Genomic DNA, 19,099 nt, shown 5'->3' on the forward strand with positions numbered 1-19,099 from the left:
GGCACCATGGTGCATATCAATAAAATTCTTACTTACTGAATGATACTGGTATCCCCTTGTGGAAGAGCAGTTGATTGATGGTATATTAATAATGCATAGTCCGTCCTATCTATCCCTTAGAAAATTTGAAACACTTCAATCATAACCCAGACACCCATGTTCTTTCAATCAGGGTTGGCAGGTTTTTGACATATAGCAGTTTTTGACGCACAGTCAAAACTGTCAAAAACCTCAAATATAGCTTTTCAATATAAAAATTCCCATTGGAAATGCACACGTTAATTGCATGTAATGTTTAAAGTGACTATGTTATACAAAGAATACATATTTAATATGATTCTAAAATAATTTTCTTCTCTCTAAAGACTTAGTTTGGACGAAATTGTTTTTTTTTTCTTATATACAATTTGAATAAAGCATAGCATATAAACACTGGAAGGAAACTATAGAACGATTTGACATTCTCTGATTCAAGGTGATTCTTGACCTTCCAAAATTTCTTCAACTGCTTATATATGTGCTTTGATATAAACCATCTACTGTACACTTTTTTACAGCAGATAAGTGTTTAAAAAAGTTCATTACACCATATATGTAATGTTGATTTCTGTTTATTATTAAATAATCTAGATAATCACACTGAGATGTGATAACACTGTTATTGTGCATAACATTGGAATATATCTAGCTATCAAAATACTAAATTGAAGAACTAAAATGTTATTTAATTTGGCAATACTAGCTGGCACATGAAGCTTAAGAAACTCCTGTAACTTATCCGTAGTCAAACTTATTACTTTTCTGCACTATGATATGGTATATTTATAATGCAATGAATCCAATTGAAGCTGTATTTAATTTTAAATGTGCAAAACAAATGCTTTAGGTATCAAGTCCTGTCGGCTCTGCTTTGGTTAAAAATACTCTTTAAAACTCTGTGAATTTATATACCCTGAGCTATAAGAAATTTTTAGATGAAAATAAATGAGTTTAATTAGTGTATTAACAGATTCTGTGAGAATTTTTACATGGAATTTTGGGCAGATCAGAAAATTTAAAATATCAAAATAGATTCTCTTCTCAGTAATTATAATTCTGAATATAAAACCCTTTAATATACATAAAAGTAAGTGTTTTTTATTTAGCATATATATCAGGTTAAAAAAAATATTTGACAACATTGACAACAGGTTTTTACTGTTTTAATACTGATTTATAGTTTCTGAAGTCTAAGACCTAACTCTGTGATGCGCCTATCATATATATTTTGAATAAGCAGCTCTATTCCACTTAGCAAATTGAACACAGGTAATCAGTAGCTTAGACTAAATGAACCATAAAACTATATTTTATATGTTCTAGACTCTTATGTTGAAAAATTCGAAATTGCAAATTATAACTAATATTTTGTTTTAATTATTGTAAGAAATTAATGTTTAAAAATAAAACATATTGTAATATACAAAAAAGTAAGTTTTTCATCATGTTAATATACCTATTGTGTCCAAAACTTTATCAAAAAGCATTAATTTAGACTTTTGATGGTTTTTGACAGTTTAAACCTGTTTTTGATGCTTGTCACGTCAAAAGCTGGTTTTTGATGTCAAAAACCCAACCCTGCTTCCAGTGTAAACATATTCAAGGAATCAAATCTTTCTTCATAGCTCAAGCCCCAAAAGCATGTGTAGCTCTCCTCTGTACACCCCCCCCCCCCCAACCAATGTCTCTCTGTAGGCGTGGTCCCTAAAACCTTATGGAATACTCCAGTCCAGGACAAATTAAGAATCAGAAAAGTGTAAGAATGACTTAAGGAGAACCTAAAGAAACCTTTTTAAAAATGAAACCAAACATTCTATTTGATTTTTTGACCACCACTGAATAACATTTTCAGAAAAATAGATTTGAATTTTCCTTTAATTGTCTCTGCAGTCTCATTAATGAGTTTTCTGTATAATTTTCTTTTTTATGGAAAGAGGTAACTTTGTTACGCAGGGACTTAACTGCAAACTGTAATTGTGTATCAGATGTCATAGTACTGTCTTTTCTTTCCTTGAAAATCACATTAAGAAAAAAATTGTTGATTTAGAACCTGAATATTTCTATTTTAAATATTATACAGGAGATCCAAGAAAAGAAGAAGATGGAAGACCAAAAGAGCAGCGCAAGAAAATGATTAGCTTTGCTAGCATGCATATATGAATACAGGTATCTATGCCAGCTTTTCAGTTATTATGCGCTAATTTTCAAAACCCTTAGAGCAGTGGTTCTTGACCAGTGGCGTTGGAATACAATCTTGTCGGGTTAGAGAGAGAGACTACTTTTTAGGGAGAGAGTCGGAAATATTCCCCTGGTGTAATTATTTAATGAGGTGCAAGAATGAAAATTTAATTTTATTGGGGTTATGAGAATGTGGAACAAGGTTCACAAGAGGTGCGGTCCAGTGTAAATAGTTCATTTAAAAAAAAGTCACATGACCTGAAGTCACATATGTGTATCTCAGGTGTTAACTTCAAAAAAGAATCATTATAAAAACCATTTAATACCTTAAAAAATGAAGATTCACATATGTGTACCTCTGGAGCAAAAAAAAAAAGATTACACATGTGTCTCACATACTTTAAATTATTACATATATACACATCCACACATCCGGTACACATATATTATTATACATCCGATTATTATGCATATTCACCGACTATTTTGGTAAGTTTGATAAATTTGATAAATGGGCGGGGTGCATGTGTGGTGTAGCAGTAGTAGGTAGGGCCTCCAAAAAATGGCTCGGGGATCCATGATGTTCTTAAGTCAGCCACTTCATTGGGCAATTTGTCTGTTGTGGCGTTGTATTTGTATTTCTTGATGATTTCTTTCATATTTATCAAGCTTACCAACTTCATTTGGGAATTATTCATAATCGCTGGTAGACATGATAAATGCAATTAAATTTATCAAACTTACTAAAACTATTGGTGATTATACATAATTACTGATTTATTATAGTTTTAACATATACATGCCCCTAGCCAGAAATTTCATTCGGGGGAGGGGCCAAAGTGGTAGAACAATAAATTTGGCCATCTTTTTTCCCTTTTTTCGCTACAGCCCTGAACATATACATTATATATTTGTTGTATATAGTATTTTGCTTCCTGTATGTGTATGTGTTTACATATTTAGGAAGCTATTGAAAACTGCAAAAAAAATTTTATTTCATGAAATTTAAATTAAATTTAAATTTAAAAACTCGAAAGTATTAGGAAATTATGAGGAATTTCCCCTAATGCGTAAAATAAAAAATTGTTTTCTTTTTTTTTCAATATTGGGTTATACAGGGTGGGCAAAAAGTCCTTGGAAACTTTCAAAATAAATAAAAACTGGAAAAATAACCGAAATAAAAAATGGTTTGCAGGGTTAGCATCGCTTGGTCACAGGATTTTTTTTTGACAGGAAAAAGAAATAGGTAATAAAACAGTCGATAGGCGGTGCTGGTACTAGCGACTTCAGTGGAAATCGCGACTTCAAAGTTTTTCGCAACACACACCATCTGTGAGCAAAATTTTGAACTTTCTTATTATTCATTATAAGAAAAAAATCTTGACACCTTGATAAGTATTTTCTTGCACAAACCACTCTTTTTTTTATAAGCCAATAATTTTTTTTAAAATTAATTTTTAAAATGTGTCCAAGACGTCTCACCCACCTTGCATAATTCGAGTGTAGTTTTGACATATCACATTGCATTTCTTTTTCAAACTTTGTAGCAAAATTATTTTGATTAATTACTTTCTTCGTTATCTTTTCTGTGTCATAAAGGAGATTATTCCCAGATCTGTCAAGAGGCGGGAAAAGCACTAAAACAATTGCAGAATATGATTTTTTGCATCTGCGACGCAATCGTATTACATGAGTAAATCGAGAAAAATGATGAAAAATTTATTTTCCTGGACTCAATTATTATAAAACTTTATTTATTCCGGAAGCAATAATCATTCTTGTGTTAAATCAAACAAATGTATATCAAAGTCCATGTACTACTTTTATTTTTGAATAAATAATATAAACATCTGAAATTTCATTTAATCTGAATTTTGGCTTCATTCTGTGATGCTTTCTTTTTCTTTCTTTCAAACCGAGCACAACTCAAGTCTGTCACCATCTATGGGCGATTTACTACCTAGTAAGCTGTGCCGGAAGTGTAACTGTGTGTGTTTACCTAACAGTCTTTTTTTTTTTGAATGCGTATGTAGTGTTGCGTTAAATTTTTTTCAGTGCTGCCATCTGTATTTCAGAGGTGAAGTGAGTGATGTGCTATGATTGAATTACATTTATACTACAAACATTTATACTGTTTGTAGGTCTGTTGCTCTCTGTGGCGGGACTTTTTAAAGGGGAGATCGGCTCGCATTCCCGAATCGAAGTTGGGAACCACAGAAAAAACCAACTTCAGCCAACCACTTTTTTTTGTTCTGTGATGCTGCATGCTCACACACTGTCTAGGCGAGTCTCTCATCCTCTTCCAGCCCATCGCCCCCCCCCCCCCCGAGAGATAATGTTTTCTTCTCATGGCCTACCCCGTAGGCCTACTACCTAGGTCTGGACATAGGTAGGTGCAAAGAGTGCAGCCTTACCGGGTGCAGACCCCCCCCCCCCCGAAGCCAGGGCCTGTATTTAATTTGTTCTGGCCTTGGATGAATATTAATTTTTGGGATGCCTTATATATTATACATATGCTCTTTGAGGCAAATACATGAAAGGGGCAAGTGCTAATGCAAAAAAAAGGCAGCCATTTTCAAGGCCCTGGAAAATTAGTGGGACCTGGACACATGTCCCGTTTGCCCATGTGAGGAACTGCCCTAAGCCAAAAGTGCATGCGGGTTTGGTGCCTCGGGCACAGCTGGACCAGACAGAACTCAGAATTCTCCCTTAAATGACGTGTTTAAAACTACAGAGTGGGGGGGAGGGTGCATGCTTCCCCTAGCTGAAAGGGAAAGTTGAGCACTCTGGGTAAATAATCTGTCATCTTGCTCTGCCAGCACTTCCGTTGAGCTGTGGACATGCCCCCCCCCCCCCCACATCTTGAAGGTGAGTCCCTAGGCTGTGATTTTTAGCGTTCACCAAGACAGACATTTTTAGGGGCCCTTGTATAGTGGATTTATAAGGTGAAACAAAATTGATAAGAATTATTCCATTTCCCCAAGTTGGAGCCCTTTCAGCCCCACTCTTGAGCAATGGGTCTCAAGTTCCTGGGGGCACAATTCAATTTTTCTCATTAGGCGATGAGCCAAAACTCATTACAGAAAAATGTTTTTTTTAGCACAAATATATACATAATATATAGTTTGATAGTTGTTCCCAGACAGGCCCATAGCTAGAAATTCAATGTGGGGGGACCAAAGTGATAAAACAATAGATTTGGCCATCTTTTTTCCTTTTTGGTCATTTTCTCACATTTTGGGGGGCCTCGCTACGGCTTTGTTCCCAGATGTTAATGTAAACCTGATGTGTGCCAGGGGAACGAGTACACTAGAGGATCGGGTATAATCATTTTTGAGGGGTTGCGAAACGCTTTTTGCACTGGGCCACAAAGTACTTAACTGCTACACGAACCCCCCCCCCCCAACCCTCATCCAAAAGCGAGATCCTTTCTACTTATTGAATTGAGTTTAATCAAAACTAAATTTATATGAGCAAAAATTTTATAAATAAGATTGATCTCTGGGCCAGGCACAGATCCAGGATGACCAGCATGATGACCCCTCTCAAGAGCCACATTATATATGGAAAATTTGTCTTTGTCAAATACTGGGATGATCCAACAAACCTACATAATAAATCGACCCTACCAATACAGCACTGGGTCTGTAAATACCTTGGGCTAGAATTCAGTAAGCTTCTCTCTCATAGGGGTTTTATTCATGGCCATCTCAATATCATGGGTCCCCAGGCCATAAACAGGCTGGGCTCCACAAACGAGGCGGGAGAGCGAATCGTCAGCAGGTGTACAGTAAACCGGGGGGGGGGGGAGAGTAATCACCCCCATGTATCTGCCTATGAATCGGGCAAAGTGATGTTCTGGGACCTTATCGGCCTACTTAGCTGGAAGTAGCAGTTTATATACTTGCATTTGAAAATCATAATACCAGATCTAACCTTTTCAGTCCCAGGGACATGTCAACATGGACGTAAAGGTTAAGGACCCCTGGTTCTACGAACAGCTCTGATGGATTCCAAAAGTAGTCACATGGCTTATATATCACCATATTTAATTTGATAGCTTTATTTTCTCAAAGCTATCTTTGCCCCCCCCCCCATTTGAAAAGCCTAGAATAGTGTGGGGGGGGGGCATACGGCTTCAGGTTGAAAACCGCAGGTCTAGGCCACTCACCTAGTTTTGCCATCGTTCCCTCATTCTACTAATTTCCAAACTCATTCTTCAAACTTTCCGTCCCTCTGGGAAATAGCTCTTAACCCCCCCCCCCCCCCGAGCCCTATAAATACACCACTGCCTGTGAATGCTTCATTTCCCACCATTGGATTTGGTTGTAATTACTGGTTTTCTGTATCTTTGGCATTTGGGGGGGTCAGAGGGCCATTGCCCCCCGGCTTTTAAAAGTACACTAAAAATGGTATATATATATATATATATATATATATAATTATAAATACATTGAGTACATGTTCTTTGCCTTCCCCCCCCCCCCCCCCGGAAAAAGTTGAAATGCCGGCCCTGACCTTTAGCATCATTTTTGGCACGATTGGCAATTAGTCGTGTTTTGACATAGCACAGTATTTGAGATCACAAATACTGTGTACGTTTTGCAGGGAGAAATATGGTTAATCTAGTTCTCTAATGTAATTTGACATCTCTGGCAAAAATACTGCAGCTCTTGCTGCCGTCTATCAAGAAATTTGAGAACTTCAATTATGAATCACAAACAGAAAAATAGGACCTATGCTGCACTTATCTATTATTTAGAAATCAAACGAAAAACTATCAACCAGTGTTATTCCTGAAACATAGGTGGCACTAAATTCATTCTATAAGGTATTTTTTTACTGCGGGTCAAAGCCAAAACTGCATTAAGAGTGCTTTCAAGTAGCTTTGGGTCAGAGCCGTTCAAATTTCTATATGTTAACAACATGGTGGCAGCCCGCATGTTGAATGTGCAACCGGATCAAAATGTTTCTGACGATATCGCTGATACAGGCTACCATCGATGTAGCAAGCCCCCACCACCCCCATAGGCGGAATATATTTGAAAGTCTGGGGAGGGGGGCACAATGAGGGTGATGTCAGTTCATCATTAGATCAGTAGACTCCACCTTTGACGCTGGGGGCAATGCCCCCCCCCCCGTATCACCACCCATGACCACCTCCAAAAAGCGCCAGTAGTGAGAAAAAAATGATGCTCCAATAATAAGTAGAACTGCAAAATGATCAATAAACATCTCAGGACACTGATGTAAATATGGTCGGTCTTGACTTACCAAGGTTTCTCCCGAAACCGTACGGCTGTAACTGTTACACAATTTCGTAATGTCAAAAATATTTCCTTAATCAAGGGTTTACTGCCACCTAGATTTCGAGTATCACACCAGTAAAGAGTCTAATTTGTTTTTCTTATTGATATACAGTATATGATGGCAGCAGCTATTGTATAATCGGTTTCATTTTTCCGATGATGTTTGACGGACCACATCTATCGCGAAGTGGCCGACCTAGTTGACACGGCCAATGTCCGAAATTCGGGTTTTGGCGTTGTCTGTGTATTGAGCCCCTTATTCATACCTATATATATATATATATATGAATCACTAAGATATCGATATTTAGATTCCTTTGATCGTTAGGGTTGCCATAGTTATGGCTAATTATAAAGGGCCATAATTATCACAAAAAAATACGCCAACGCGGCGATGACTCCGAATCATACGGAACCGATATAGGGGAAGGAAAGAAAACACATCAAAAATGAAGGGAAGATCGGTGAAAAGCGAGGCGCATGACACATTTGACTCCTCTAGAAGCAGTCAGCCAATCACGCCAGACGTAAAACGCTGTTATGAGCATTAGCCGTATTGCGCTCTGTACGCAAACTGCCATATTGCTTTTCTTAAGCCGGGTTTTCCTAAGAGTACAGTTTCTGCGCCGTGAGCAACGTGAAAACGCTGATTGGTCAGAAAACTTGAATTTCAGGTTTTTAACCAATCAGCGTTTTCATGTTGCGCACGGCGCAGAAATTCGACTTCTAGGAAAACCCGGCTTTATTGGTGAGTGAACGGCGTGTCGCACTGGGCGATTCACGCTGCGCGCGGAACAAAAAAACCTGCTCCTAGGAAAAACCTGGCTTTCAGCCGAGTTTTTCCAAAGAAGCAGATTTTACAGTGCTGCGTGAACCGAATAAGGCTATTTCGCGTCGTCAGAAACGTATAACTTTATCACGTTACGTGTTAGCGTTTTCCTACCTAGCGTGGAGCATCATGTGTTCTGTCGTCTACATGTCCAGGTATTTTCGACATTTTGCACGATAAAAAAAAAGGGAGACCGAAAGGAAGGGGGAAACAAAACACAACAAAAGTGAACAGAAGATAGATAGAGCGGTGGCGTGAGGCGTGCTGCGTTCAGTAGGAAAAGCCGTCATACCCCGCTTTTCTTCATATTGGTGAGTGGACGGCGTGACGCTCTGGGCGATTCACGCTGCGCAAAGACACCGCTCCTGGGAAAACTCAGCTTTATAAAATGGCGCCAAAGCGTGTGCTGCCCCAGCCCAGCCGGCGACGCATCTAGCTCTTGCGTTTCCCCTAAGGGGACCATTCAAGTATTACGTAAGCATATATTTTCAGCCATTTTTGACCCCCCCCCCCCGTCAGCAGCAGCTTAGAATATTTCATATCTTCAAAAAGGTGTGGTTGATGACGTAAGCAACCTTCAAACCCCCCCTCCCACCCTTGTCATCAAAAGTCAGCAAATCCGGAAACCTCCCCCCCCCCCCCCATCATTCGATGCTGACGTAATACTTGAATGACCCCTAACCGTATTTGTGATCCTAATTTCTCGTATTTTTTCTCCCCGTCCTCACTTATGAAACATGGTCAGCTTATTAACACGGAAATCGTCCAATTTTCACCTTTCTTAAGAACTAACAGATGGCAGCACAGAGAATCATGGAAGGGGAAAAAATATTTTTTTTCTTTCATCCCCGAGCTGTTACGTAACAGGGTAATGATGGCGATCACGTCATTACTCCATGGATGTTTGTTGGTGGCGAGTGTGGTGCGTGCGTGGAGCGTGGTGACGGCAGCGGTGTGTGTGTGCGAGAGTGTGGTGTGTACATAGGTTGTTACGCTGTAAATTACGTAGTTGTATGATATCTCGTTCCACTGTTTAGAAGTGGCTTTAAAAACCCTCTCCTCCGCGTAGTTAAAAATAATAATAACAACTTCACGAACAAACTGATAATTATTATCTTAACCATCGCGAGGTTATAATAACCATGCAATAATTTCCTCGTATTGGGAAGCGGCGCAAGAGAAGAGAGAGAGAAAAAAAAAGCCAATGGTAGTGTATCATAATAATACGGTATTACGAAATCCCCAGCTGACCTAGATTATTTATTATTGTTGTTTTTATTTTAATAAAAGAAAAAAAGCCGCATGTTCGATAATGTTGGATCCTCTCAGTGTTTAATGGTGAAGTGAAATATCGCCGTGGACCCTATTTTGTGTTTGTGAAATTGCCGTAGATCCGAGTAGTGTACATGTGTGTCAAGAGAAAATAAGTTTCCTCAGCTTTATGTATATGACTGGTGTTTACAGGTCATTGAGAAAAAAAAACCCTACTATGCATTGAAATATGAATGAACTGTTGGAAAGATGGTTTGTGTACAGTAAATCGAGATATTATACAGTTTGTTTGTTTGTGGAATGAACTCAGCATGTGCAGGTATGGATAACGCTCAATTCAAGTTGGTATATTTTTTTTTGATTTTCAGTATTTGAAATGGAGTTGTCAATTGTTATGCCATGTATAAACAAACTCTTGTGACATATGTTATAAACATGCAGGGGGGGGGGGTTATTCAATCAGAGGGCCAAGCAATGCACTCAGGGATGTTGTGTATGAGATTTACATACAGATATGGCCACTACTACTACTGAATCAGATATGCACCCATCCGTATTCCTCTTCGGAACTTCAAACGAATTGGTACATGTTGGAATGTATGTGTTGTGAACCTAACACGAAGGTTTGTTTCTGTGTAAAGTTTGTTATGTCACGCTGTCGAGTGAGTGAAGTGTAATGACTGAATATTTGTGCTGTGGCCAGTCCTTTTAACTGGGATATCGGCTTGCATTCACTTGCTGAAGTTGAGAACCGTAGAAAAACAACTTCAGCAAACCACCATTGTGGCACTGGTGGGGCTTGAATCTGGGTCCTTGAGATTTCAGTGCATCTTATGAACATTTGACCACCACAGCGCAGAGAGACTATTTTAGCATCTGTTATACTTTTGGCTTCCTTTCTTCTTTGTAGAATTGCGATGTTTTAAAAAAAGTCATATCATATATTTTGTTGCATTTGATAGGATTGTTGAGGAGTATTTTTTGGGAGAGATCTTCAGCTTGTACTTTGACGTGGTAGTAGCGCACTCACTCGATGCTATAGTGTCTGATGTCTCCCCTTTTGTCTGCATACACATGTTATAGTGGGAACAATGTTGAATTGATGCAGATACGCGTGAAAGGACCCGTGCCAGTTACGAACGAAGTGTTGCTTTGTCTCCATGGATGGTTTTTCAGATTGACTTTGTTTTACAGTGGAGGTGGATAATTCTGTAAAAGAATGTGTACAAGGTGCATGTATGGTTAGGTAGTAGTGAAGGTGGATCTTCCTGTGGTGCATCCATCTCTCCTGCAATGTCGAGAGCAGGTTTGCTAGAGGATTCATTTGACTCATGACCTAGGCGGTTAAATGCTGTCCTGATGTTGCAGCCCCATGGCCTCCTTCGCTAGTCGGTTGGTCTGTTTGTTGCGACCATTATTATGAGCCTTCACCCACTCTATACTGGTGCAGCTGTTCATAAAAAGTTGTTTTTGTTTGTCTGGCCGTTGGGTGCGGTAAAAGAGTGTTGCTGATTGCTTTGATGGAGCATAAGTTATCCAGCTTAATTACTGTTGTGCTCTTTAGTGATTGAGCGATTTTGATGGCCTTGCAAATGGCTTTCAGCTCAGTCTGAAAGGTTAAATTTGTGTCCTGCAGTTTGCTGCTGCATGTCTTTATTTCATCATGATTCTTTTTTGATTACTAGAGCTGATTTTCTTCATTGCTCATTCTTTAAATTTGGCACCTTGTGCTTTTACCTACTTATCCCTCACCCTTGTAAATATGTCTGTCTCTCTAAGTCACTCTTTGGCCGAGATACATGCGTTACTTAGCAGCAGGGGCCCCAACTAGATATTTTCTCAAGCACATATTGTGGCACCCTGTGTGATGTAGGAACAGTTAAAGAGTGAAATTGGTGCCCTTTCTATCCAATGCCCTTGGAACCAGACCCGCCTGCCTCCTCATTCTCTGGTTACACCCCAGCTTAGCAGCACAAAAGCATACTACTTTTGACCAAATGCAACCAATAAGCTTATTAATTGCATTTGCTCAGAGAAGAAAGTATTTCCCTTTTCTAAGTAGCATGCACTACTACATTCAAAAAGTTGTGCATCTTTTGCTATTGTTCATACAAATATGTAAATGCAGATTGCAAGCATTTTTTTTGCCGTAATAATCCAGTGCTTTCATCGCTGTACTTTTTCGGAACCCGAGAATCGTTGCCCCTTAAGCAAATTTTTTATCTGAGGAGAAAGCAGGAAAAAGTTATGAGGCAAGATCAGGAGCTTAAGTATTGGAATGTGATGTTTTTACAGGTAATCTGGCAGGTTCTGAAGAAGAAAAACGATAGACACTGGAGGATGACAAAAGAAGCTTGAAATGCATATTTACATTTTTGTATGAACGTCATTTGTACTTGAACGTCTATGTCTTGATCACTCATTTGATCATTTACATACTTGCAAAATATAGATCAATCATTTGGTCACTCACTGACCTAGTACCTCGCTTTTTGGGAAGAAGCAAATTTATGCAGGCTTTTACCAGTTTTGCCACCCTTCTTTATTTTGACCACTCACATGCTTGCAAACTCTCTAGGTCACTCACCGACCTCATTCTATGTCTTAGTGACTATGGTTTTGCCATCGGTGAGCTATACAAGTTTTGCTCTCTTCTTCCATTCCATTAATTTTCTTGACCACTCATTTCTCAAAAATGCAATGTTGCTTTTAAGCACCTCTCCAAGTTCTGCAGAACTCGGAAGAATTTTCTGGTCTTTTGCATTCGTTCTAAGCTGAGAAATCGATTATAGCATTCATCTGTGCATAGTTAAATTGTCATAGGCCTAATTCGAATTCATTAGAGGTGTTGAAATGTATTTGCCATATCTGACATTGTTGTGTAAATGATAAATATGAAAGGAAGACTTGTTTCTTCTGCTTGGAAGAAGCACGATTATAATAAACATGTTGGGATAAATCGAAAAGCTATTCTTACTTAGAATAAGACAACGAAAAGTATTCTTCATGGGCATTGCATAATATTTCATCATGTGTGTATATATATTGTTTGTAACTTCATTTTTAATTGGGTTGCTGTATTTTTGAAATATATGACATCCATATTTGTTATGGGCATCTTTTTCTCAGCCACCTCCTTGGGCATTTTGCCTGTTGTGGCATTGTATTTGTGTTGAAATTCGTAGAGTGGCAGGCTGATTGAAAATTATTTTGATTGTGGCACACAGCTTGGTGTGCTTTAGTGACCTGAAGAACACGATACTAAATCAGTAAGTAATCTCCTGTGTAATCTATGAGGTCGTGGCTATAGCGTAGGGAGGCGAATTCAAAGAATGAGTAGTCAAAAAATTAGCCTAGAATGGGAGAAGTGCGGCAAAATTTGAAATCTTCCTCTGACCATATGCCTAAAGAAGAGGATACAAAAGTTGGCTATTGCCCTCCCCTCTCTTCACTACAAATATGATCACTGATTCTCTCCCCTGCATCCAAAATCGACTGAACAGGATGAATGCAAAGTGCTTAATATCGTTGAAATATGCATGTGAATTGATGCACTTTTTCCTTCGGTTTGAATGTAATATTTTTAGTCTTTTCCTACGTGTTCCTATTGTCTGTTTTTTATTTTGATTTATCTTTATTGAAAAAATTTTCAGCAATACTTCGAAAACTATTGTATTTTCTATTAAATTATTTTCTTGTATATAGGCCTAATTAGGCCAATTATACATTGAAAAAATTTAACTTTCTTGGTGCAAATTATGTAGACCTAATGCTGCATCTGATCTGCAGCTTTTTTTTTTTCGTGAGAGTTTAGAATGGAAATAGACATTTTTTAAAAAAAATTAAAAGGTGAAAAATAATTTTCAAAAAATTTATAAGTAGGCTGGTGTATAGATATGAATAGAAAAAATTGGCATTTTCTCTACAAAAACATGACAAACTTGAATGATTAATGTCCTCTATACCCATGACAAGCTCTTCCATTCCTTAATATTTCACACCTCTATGGATTATTTAATGATTTATGTATTTTTTTTCAAAGTTGTAAAATTCCTATTTGCAGATAATATACCAAAGTAGGTTATATGTAGAAAATTATGCTATTAATTAATAATTGCAGATTTGAAATGGCCAATTAGGTTACTCATTGAAAAATACAGACTAAATTGTTGTCTATAACATTAAACACTAGAAACAACAACGGCCTAAAAAATCAAATAAAAGCTGGGTAAACGGATCAGGCTGCTGTTTGATGAGACCAAGACCCTTGAATTTGCCTATTTAGCCGAGTATTTATCCCTTGGCCAAATACAGAAGAAAATAACAAACCTCTCTATATTATATATATACATCGTAGCCACTCACTTTATTTTCACCCTAATTTTGCTTTGCTCCGAAAACTCCTTGGGAACTCGCGGATCATATTTTCAAAAATCACTGGTATGAAGAAATTGAATTCTCAGAGGAACAATTTTCTTGATCTTTTCAGTGATCTGTAACCTACTTCAGTCCAGGTTTCAGTTGTCAGGTTTCCATGACAACTAGACAATTAGAGTCAAATTAGTTAAAAGGATGACACAATTATTTTTAGTCCATGACAAGTGTGTCTTCCAACATGGGAGAGAGGGGGGAATAGGGGGCTCTTTTAACTCAGTTAAAAGAACAATATTGAGGATAATTTTTTTAGAAAAATTCATGCTTGGGTCATTTCAAATTTCCCTTGTGCTTAATTTTTTATTTGTCAAGCCCTGCTGCAGTTGCGTTGTTTAATTCTGCAGGGTGTTCTCTTTTCTTCATTATTTTGAAAGGCAAAAGTTAGGTTTCCAAAAGCAATCTGAATTAACTTCTTTTATACTTTTCATCCCCAAAGCAGAATATTTTGCGATGTTCTGCAACGAGCCCTCAGCTGACTGAAAATGTTCTGCGGTAAAAATTTGAATATACATAATAGCATTTTTCTACACTTTTCTTAAAATTCTTCCAGCTTGTTCTGCAACAGCACTGGTTGTTCTGCGACGTACGTCGCACATTTCGGCATATTCTGCTTTGGGGCTTTTCATGGAATACTATTTTTTTGAAGGGTAAGGAGATTATTAGTTGTTCATTCAGGTACACCTAAATTTCAAGATTAAAATTTCATATTAAAAACGAAACGTGAATATTAAGCTGTTGTGCAAAAGTCAAATCCAAAATTTTGATCATGCATTGAAAGAGGAACCTTTCAAGGAGCTCAAAAGTGTTATCAGTTTTAATCTGGTATAAAAATATATTTCCCAAATAACCCTAACAGAGTGGACATTTTAAAATAGGAAAAATTTCCAGACACAAACAAAAAAAAAAGTTTTCCATAAGCAAAAATTTTTTTTTTTCAAAATTTTGCCAGTTTTGTTCATCTATGGCACATATAAAATGTGATTCCAAGTTTTTTTGAAAAAAAGTTCCAGAGAGATTCGCACAAAGTCTTGTTAACACTTTTTGAAGCTAGGACAGACAGATCTGGAGGTTTTGCTATAAACAATGATTTTTAAAAAAAATTAGATACCACCTGAAACAAATTAAGAAATGCTGTATGGCAGAATTAAATGAAATACTACAAAGAAAATTAAAATTTAACCAGAGTGCTCTGAAATTTTGTAAAAAAATTATAAAGTCTCGGAAACAGTTTGCACACTTTTTTGGGAATGATCCATTTACATGAAATAAAAATAAATAAAATACACAGAAATTTTAATTTAAAAGAATAAAAACATGAAATCAAAACAAAAGAATTAAGAACAAGAAAACACATTTTTTAAACAAGATAATATCATTAGGAAAAATATCCAAATCAATACTATTGCAAGTCTCAAAATATTTAGGAATTGATTCTTTCTTCAAAATATATTTGTACCATAAAAAAAGAATGGAAAAAAGATGTTTATCTCTGATGCTGTAATTGGGTACATGAAAGGTGATTTCACTCAATAATTCTCTGCAATCGGTATCGTTATACAAAATTTTGTAGAAAAATTCAAAGATCAAAAAATTTCTTTTGGATTCTAGTGGCGAAACATTGTAAGTTAGACGAGTAATGAGAGAGAGAATGAAGAAAAATGCTCATTAAAATCATAACTTTTAAAAATTGTGTATTTCAAAAATTTACTTAATTTTATGATTGTGCAGGCAGCGTTGCTTATGTTTTCTTTGTATCTGAAGCATTAATGAATTTACAAACGATTGTGAAATTATAAATGTTTCTGTGTTGATGCAAAATGCATTGTTTTAGAAACCGTAGCAACCATAATGAATATTCAGAAAATTGTCATTGTTGCTGGACAATGTTTTGAGGCTTTTCTCTTTGTTGACTTCTGAAAAATTTATAAATTGGTCTATTACAACTGTTTGGTCTTATTTGGTATGTATACAAAATTCTGTGAAGATTGAGCAAAGGTTGTGGATATAATAGCTTTGCGTAAAGAAGAAATAACAAAGAATTTGAATCTAGATCCATGATTTGATTTTTTACAAAGTGTTATTCACCATTTACTATATGCTATGTGAGAAATTTTAAAATGATTAACATATGGAAATGAATATTACAAGCTAGTGTTCTCCTCACAGCTATATCATTAGATGGCATGGCAAAGATTTCATTTTCATATGTTCTTTTGTGTCTATAGTTACCTCAAATTTTTATAAAATTAATAGCATGCTTCGCGTGCATAGTTCCATTTGACTGCAAAAAAATTCTGGTGTGAATATTGAGAGTACTGTTTTAATGGAGTAGTTAAAAATCAGTTAAAAGTGTAAAATTTAACTGTTAAAATTTGCAATGTAAAATGAAATTGTTGCATTCAATTTTGTCATCTTGCTGCTTTTGAATTTGAGATTCCTGTTCTTTACCCATAGAATTAAGAGTTATGCACATACATATAGGCTATACTTTTCCAGGTCCTTATATAAGTGTTTTTATGCATCCACAGGGTTTAGTGACCTTGATGAAGTTAGGAGCAGTAGCTGCCCACAGTGCTGCGTTTAATATTATCTTGTTGCTGCGGTAGCACTAATCATGCCAAGTAAGATGGCAGGGAAGAAAGAGTCTTCGTCCTCGCCACCACCGTCAGTATCCTCTGATGGCTGCAGGTATGGAATCTGGGATTTTATTGATTTACTTTTACCCTTTCATCAATTGGTTTCGAATTTTTTTTTTTTTTTTTTGTCAGCTATGGTTTCTCGCAGGCTACTTCACTTTTTAAAAAATATGAAATTTAGAAGCATAGCTATGGCAATTTATACTGTTGAAAAAATTGTCAAACTTTTTTTTTTCTTTTGTCTACTATCATCTTATTTGCATTAATATTATTGTGCAGTAACATGAAGTGTTGTTAGATATCCATCATTACTCAAAGCATTATTTAAAAAACATCATTTTACTCATAATCATTGATCATTTCAAAACCATAAAGCTTGCCTGTTTTGGGTCAGAAGCAATTCAAAATAGAGAAACTTCAAATTATTGATTGTACATGTAAGTTGGATGGAACAAAATATATTTCAATATGTTGTAGCGAAAACAATGTCATAGTCATTTAACTTTCCTAGATTTGACAATTTTTTTGAATCATAGAAGCACTCTGAAACTACTCTCTTTTACCCTCTTGAGACTCAAGATAAACTCTCAACATTTCAATGGTTTTCTCTTCATTTGAAGTAGATAACTCTTGATATTGCTTCTGCATGCTCCTCTACTTTTTCACCTTTTGAAATTCCTTTCCAGATGCATATGATTACTACCTCTGTTGCTGTTCTTCCATATATTATTTGGGTATTTTCTATGTCTGAAAATGGTTTTCATTGAAACGTCAAAGGGTTCTACCTATTCATTGTGTGTCTATTCTTTACTGTTTTCTTTTTTTGCAACAGTTATCACTCACTCCAAAACTTGTCCATAGTCCAGATTTTTAAGTCCCTAATAAGAGGGCCAATAGGAATCATGGTTCTTTTCCGGACTCCCTTGAAATTCTCTGCCTGTCTGTATTCTTGTTTTATCATTAGCGTGACAGCTATTCAGATGTAGCACAAGGGATTTATTTTTTCCAAACTTGAATGTGAGTATAGAGGTTTTGTGTGAAAATTATTTGAGATAAATAAGATGGAAAATACATTTAATCCAGCAGAGGAAATACAAGGAAATAAGTTGTACTCAAATGAGTTTTGGATAAAAATACAATAAATTGTGGGGAAAATTATGGGTTTTGAATGAAAAGGCTTTTCAGATGTAATTTTGAGACAAACAGGTGCAATTGCATTCAATAAAATGCCTTCTAATTGGGGAAAAAGATCAAATTTTACTTTTTTCCCCTCAAATGTTCTAATTCTTTTATCGATTTCAGCACTAGGCTCATTTTTTCCCCTTATTGAACCCTTATTAAAATTTTTTTACTTACATTATATTTCTTCATTACTTGCACACCTTCTTACTTTTCTTTTGACCAAAAGTGTATGCAGGATCTACCTGTGGGAAGGGGATTGCAGGAAATCTCTTGCAGAGAAATTTTGGAGTTATTAACTTTCGAAAAACAGTTGAATAAAATGTTTTAAATCAGTTGAAATTGATCGAAACAGCAATATAAAGGCATTTTTCAGCAATATTTTAATTTCTTTTACCAAAATAGTTCAATTTCTAGTCATCTTGGTGGGGGGGGGGCAAGTCCCTTCTGCATGTCACAAGTTATCTAGAACTATTCTCAAATTTTCAATTGCGAAATCATTATCAAGAATTTCTTTTTGAGCTTAATCATAATCAAATCATACCAATATTCTACTTCAGCATTCAGGATCAGAATAATCATAGTTGGGGCAGCACAGATTTTGGTCAGTGGGGGGCGAAATTCAGAAAGTTTCATTTTTTGTTCCTGCTTTAGGCACAAATTGGAATTGTCAATTAAAAAATCAAATTAAATGTATTTTCTGTTTTCAGTTGATGTTATTTTTCAAATTCGATAATGATTAAATCTCTTAATTAGAATTAATTTTTTAATTAATTAAAAAAATTTAAATTCTGCTTAATGTTCTGTGTACTTTTACAAATGCAAACACCAAAAACAACTGGGAAATTGTCCTAAAAGGTGGTTGGGAAAAAGTTTAGATTATAATATAATATCATTAGATAAAGTATAAAATATATTAATATATATAATAAATATTAGACAAAGTATAAAATATATTAATGTATATAATAAATATTAGATAAAGTATAAAATATATTAATATATATAATAAATATTAGATAAAATATAAAAATGGTAGGAGAATGAAATAAAAAGAAAAATATATATATTCTCTCTCTCTAAAATTAATCCAAGATATGAAAGTACAGAAAAAACTTAATCGCTTCCATCATGTTACACTCTTATCGTAAACACATAGCACATGTACACTACTGCTACTCAATTGTACATGTACTTCCAAGACATTTCTCTTATAGAATTTC

At 36.0% G+C, this 19,099-nt stretch overlaps 2 protein-coding genes across 5 annotated transcripts in view; both read left to right on the forward strand.

Annotated features, from left to right (window-relative positions):
• The window catches only part of LOC149069929 (inverted formin-2-like), a 39,129-nt gene extending 35,052 nt beyond the window's left edge, over positions 1 to 4,077 (forward strand). For 2 of the 3 annotated variants that reach the window (XM_089249446.1, XM_089249448.1), the window contains exons 12-13: positions 2,120 to 2,205; positions 3,817 to 3,943. In XM_089249446.1, the coding sequence (XP_089105572.1) occupies positions 2,120 to 2,173 (54 nt within the window). In that variant the 3' untranslated portion in view covers positions 2,174 to 2,205; positions 3,817 to 3,943. Of the gene's footprint in view, positions 1 to 2,119; positions 2,206 to 3,816 lie in introns of all 3 variants that reach the window. The other variant, XM_089249447.1, reaches the window with a different exon arrangement.
• A 5,166-nt stretch (positions 4,078 to 9,243) lies between these two features.
• Positions 9,244 to 19,099, forward strand: part of LOC149069930 (protein cycle-like) — a 93,306-nt gene continuing 83,450 nt past the window's right edge. The window contains exons 1-2 of one of the 2 annotated variants that reach the window (XM_089250259.1): positions 9,244 to 9,946; positions 16,590 to 16,749. In XM_089250259.1, coding sequence (XP_089106385.1) covers positions 16,676 to 16,749 — 74 coding nt within the window. In that variant the 5' untranslated portion in view covers positions 9,244 to 9,946; positions 16,590 to 16,675. Of the gene's footprint in view, positions 9,969 to 16,589; positions 16,750 to 19,099 lie in introns of both variants that reach the window. The other variant, XM_089250258.1, reaches the window with a different exon arrangement.

Source organism: Pholcus phalangioides, unplaced genomic scaffold (assembly GCF_987345545.1).
Source record: "Pholcus phalangioides strain wild (caught in Gottingen) unplaced genomic scaffold, Ppha-v1.0 ptg000022l_1, whole genome shotgun sequence".
NCBI lineage: Eukaryota > Metazoa > Arthropoda > Arachnida > Araneae > Pholcidae > Pholcus > Pholcus phalangioides.